The sequence below is a fragment of the Oryx dammah genome, unplaced genomic scaffold (assembly GCF_014754425.2).
Source record: "Oryx dammah isolate SB20612 unplaced genomic scaffold, SCBI_Odam_1.1 HiC_scaffold_9, whole genome shotgun sequence".
Lineage (NCBI taxonomy): Eukaryota > Metazoa > Chordata > Mammalia > Artiodactyla > Bovidae > Oryx > Oryx dammah.
Genome location: NW_024070193.1, coordinates 24,251,691 through 24,255,992, shown reverse-complemented (window position 1 = coordinate 24,255,992; position 4,302 = coordinate 24,251,691). Strand labels below are relative to the sequence as shown.

Sequence of the window (4,302 nt, the reverse complement as noted above, 5' to 3'; positions counted from 1 at the left end):
ACCATCAAGTTCAGAGTGCTGAGGGGAAATGGAGTGAGCATATGGTAACTACTGCAATGAAATTTGGTTCTTTACTCATAGGATGTGTTATTAGGCACAGAATCACCATTTCTTTATAAAATTGACCAAATTGGCTAATTTCCTTAATGTATTTAACATATTTCCATAAAGAAAGTGATCTGAGCTGAATTAGCCTGGTAGAAAAATGAGAGTTATCCCTGAAGACATAAATTGGGAGGGGAAGTATGAACCATTTCATTCACTTCCTTAATATGAATGCAACTTCAGATTACATGGATTTTACAGATCTGGCCACTAACTTCATTCATTTGCACTTTTCATTAACCTTTAGCTGGTTTCTTTCTTTTTTCTTTCATGCTTCATGAAGTGCACTTAAGACCTCTGTATTGTTCTTATGGGAATTGACATAAGATGTATCATCCTCTGTTGAATGAGTTTTTTTCAGATTATGAATTCCTCTCTCCCTCCTTATTATAAATGTCTTTTTTTCTTTCTTTTGAAAAAACATTCTCTGTAGTTCTATGTAGACTTTTTATGTTTATTACTCACTTAACTTTTGACATTACTTTGCCAACTAAGGTCTGTCTAGTCAAGGCTATGGTTTTTCCAGTGCTCATGTATGGATGTGACAGTTGGACTGTGAAGAAGGCTGAGCGCTGAAGAATGGATGCTTTTGAACTGTGGTGTTGGAGAAGACTCTTGAGAGTCCCTTGGACTGCAAGGAGATCCAACCAGTCCATTCTGAAGGAGATCAGCCCTGGGATTTCTTTGGAAGGAATGATGCTAAAGCTGAAACTCCAGTACTTTAGCCACCTCATGCGAAGAGTTGACTCATTGGAAAAGACTCTGATGCTGGGAGGGACTGGGGGCAGGAGGAGAAGGGGATGACCGAGGATGAGATGGCTGGATGGCATCATGGACTCAAACGACCTGAGTCTGAGTGAACTCTGGGAGTTGGTGATGGACAGGGAGGCCTGGTGTGCTGTGATTCATGGGGTCGCAAAGAGTGGGACACGACTGAGCGACTGAACTGAACTGAACTGAACTTTTCTAAATGGAGATAGTTTCACTTTCGTTTTCTCATTGTTTGAGTAATACATCTCTGTAAAAATCAGAAAATCAAAACTTTGGTGGGCGGGGGGCGCTGCAAAAGCTTTATTATTTCCACATCCTGGGAAAGGGATCCAGGGCAGTTAAAAAGCGGCCTAGTGGCTGCAGACAGGAGCTTCAAGAAGAAGCTCTGACACCAAAGAGGCTCCTCAAAGGCCTCTGGGCTTCCAAGGCTGCTAGTCAAGCTTGAGGGTGAGCCTTTCAATAAGATGCTCTCCCAGCCTCAGCTGCGGACCAGTCATCCTGCGGGGGTTAGTCACGTGGTCGTACATCGTCCGGATGCGTTTCACCTGCTCCTGCAAGAAGCCGCCCTCTGTAAGTCACAGAGGTGTGGTATTGCCTGGGCAAAACCAGGCTGTGCAGGCCCACCAGGTCGTAGTTCAGGTTCTTCTCCATAAGAATGACTGCTTCCACAGCGCTCTGGTTTTGCCCTACCTGTCTTGGGACGGCTACTGCCTGTTCTGGAAGAGGGGGGCTGCTGCCACAGTGCTTTTGCATTTTCAAGAGGTGCTGGCTGCCCTCTTAATTCTCCTCGGCAGATTGCCAGAAAAAGCCGGCACACACCTTCCGGAGCCACATCGTGGAGGTGGAAATAGAAGCCAGAGAGAGGTAGGTTTAGGAGGCCCACAGATGCATGGTGGTAGTTGACAGCTTCCATGTTAGTGAAATAATTCTGACAAACCTGGGAGCTTGTGGTTGATTCCCTAACAAGGAGTAAAGCTCAAAAAATGGTGTTGGCTGGCTCCAGTGGCTGAGGATAGCTGAGAAGCCGGTTCCAAAGGTTGTGACTGGAAACCTCCAAAGCTCTTCTTTTTTTAAGATAGCATATTCTTTGCTATTATGTTATTGGTGGTGGTTTATTTTATTTTATTTATTTATTTATTTTTTTGGTGGTGGTTTAGTTGCTAAGACATGTCTGACTCTTGTGACCCCATGGACTGTAGCTCACCAGGCTTCTCTGTCCCTGGGATTTTCCAGGCAAGAACACTGCAGTGGGATGCCATTTCCTTCTCCAGGGGATCTTCCTGACCCGGGGGTTGAACCCGGGTCTCCTGCACTGCAGGCAGATTCTTCACCCACTGAGCTACCTGGGAATTACCCATTATTATTATTGCTTGGGTTATTGTTTTAATCTTTATTTTTTTAATGGGAGAATAATTGCTTTGCAATACTGTGTTGGCTTCTGCCATACATCAACATGAATCAGCCATAGGTATATGTATGCCCCCCACCCCCACCCCAAACCTCCCTCGAACCTCCACCCCATCCCACCCCTCCAGGTTGCCACAGAGCACTGACTTTCCAGAATTAATTTCTCTGATGGTTGATTAAGAGTTTTGGTAAATATAATTCCAAATTTCTCTTTCTCTCTCTAACATGTCTAAATTGTGTATATAGTATATACATGTATGCCTGTATATGAAGTGTATGTGTATATGTGCATACACACATATGTATTTATAAAAATGTGACCACATATTACAGCTATAAGAAGGTGTGAGGAAAATAAAACTTTATTACTAATGACACAGGTACATCCATGTCTGTCTCTTTAAGGGGTGGCAGCATTTCTTTCTGCATCAGATAAATTTTTGCTTAGCAAAAATACATGAATAGGCTATTTATCCACAAAATGATGGTTTCTGTAGATGTCTTGAAGGTAGAAAATTGAAACAAAGGAATTAAATTCCTCACATAAGAAAAATGTGTGCGCTCTCCAGGAACCACCGTGGAAAGGGGCAGAGGGGCTCTGGAGGAAAAACAGCTAGCTAGAAAATTAGCTGGAGACAAACTAAAAGCCAGTGGCAGTTAGAGAAGGATTTGAAAGAAATGATGGCCAAAATCCAATCCTTAGTCAATTGCTATAAAAGTGTTGAGACTCCCCCCTTCCCTGCCTCTGGCCCATCACTCTTTTCTAAACCATCTATAGGTGGTTTAGAAATCTCTCTTGTCTGGGCACTTTCTGGAGTGAAGGCACTGGGATAGTGTTCAACATGGCCTGATATTCTGCCGAAACACACAAGAAGGGAGAGATTCAGAGTGGTGATGGAAAATTCAGTATGAGATAGAAACTGGATCCAGAGCTGATGAGACGCTATTAAGCTGGGACTACACCCTGGATCCCTGTTCTTAACCACTGGAATCCTGAGCATGGTAGCCTCCATCCTTCCCACGCACTAGCCTTTACTGTCCTCAGCTATAGATCAGTACCGTTTGTATTTCCCAACTAGTATTACATCCCTAGTCATTTTAGGATTTCTTAACTTCTTTTATTACTCTATCCTCACCCCATACCTGTTCTCAAATTCTCCAATACAGCTTCAATAGACAGTTAGCAAATGCCATCTTTTCCTTTTCATACATATACGTTAGAACCTTTTATAGTCATTCTTATCATGATTTAAAAAAGCTATATTTGAGAAGATGATTTGGTTGAAAAAGTGAAAGTTAGTCACAGGCGGGTCTGGCTCTTTGTGACCCCATGGACTGTAGCCCACCAGGCTTCTCTGTGCATGGAATTCTCCAGGCAAGAACACTGGAATGGGTTGCCATTTCCTTCTACAGGGGATCTTCCTGACCCAGGGATTGAACCTGGGTCTCTCGCCTTGTGAGCAGACTTGATACTGACTGAGCCACCAGGGAAGCCCCCGATTTGGTGGATGGCAGCCTCAAAGGTTAGAAATAGACCTTTTTAGAATTTGATAAAGTGTCTGGTACATACTGTCCCTAACATTAGTAACTTTTTTTTCCTCGCTTGTATTCAAAAAAGCTATAACTAAGGGCAGGGTAATGAATGTGGCTAAAGAAACAGATGGGTTAGAAAAGAAAATAATATGGAGCTCTTAATGCCAAGATTCCCCATTCCACTCTTTTCAGCCAGTAGACTACCCTTCCCTGTGCACTCCTAACAAGAGACAGGATATTTATTTTCTGGGGAAATGACTCTTTCCTGCTTGCAAAGACTTAAAAAGTCTTTTGCAAAGACATAAAATGTATTCATAGTATCCTGCCCTACGAAGCTTCTGGAGGTTGTACTCCTATAAACAATTGGGTACAAAACAGAGAAAAAGCAAACAAAGAATTCAGGAATGGGCACTCCAATACAGCAGACTTGCAAAGGAGAAGACCTAGAATGACCACTGAGTAGCAGGCCTAGAAATGAAGGTCCAG

At 43.1% G+C, this 4,302-nt stretch overlaps 1 protein-coding gene across 1 annotated transcript; it reads right to left on the bottom strand.

Moving 5' to 3' along the window:
* Positions 1 to 1,307: 1,307 nt before the first annotated feature.
* On the bottom strand, positions 1,308 to 1,789 carry LOC120867641 (ferritin light chain-like). Its single transcript, XM_040245958.1, has 2 exons — positions 1,567 to 1,789; positions 1,308 to 1,444 (listed from the first exon to the last, which is right to left on the bottom strand). Exons 1-2 carry the CDS (start codon positions 1,787 to 1,789, stop codon positions 1,308 to 1,310), a joined length of 360 nt encoding a protein of 119 aa, XP_040101892.1.
* Between the last annotated feature and the right edge of the window lie 2,513 nt (positions 1,790 to 4,302).

Coding starts and splice junctions, on each gene's coding strand:
- LOC120867641 (XM_040245958.1), bottom strand. CDS start 1,789: ATGGAAGCTGTCAACTACCACCATGCATCTGTGGGCCTCCTAAACCTA. Junction 1,445..1,566: donor CAGTAGCCGTCCCAAGACAG/GTAGGGCAAAAC, acceptor TGTGACTTACAG/AGGGCGGCTTCTTGCAGGAG.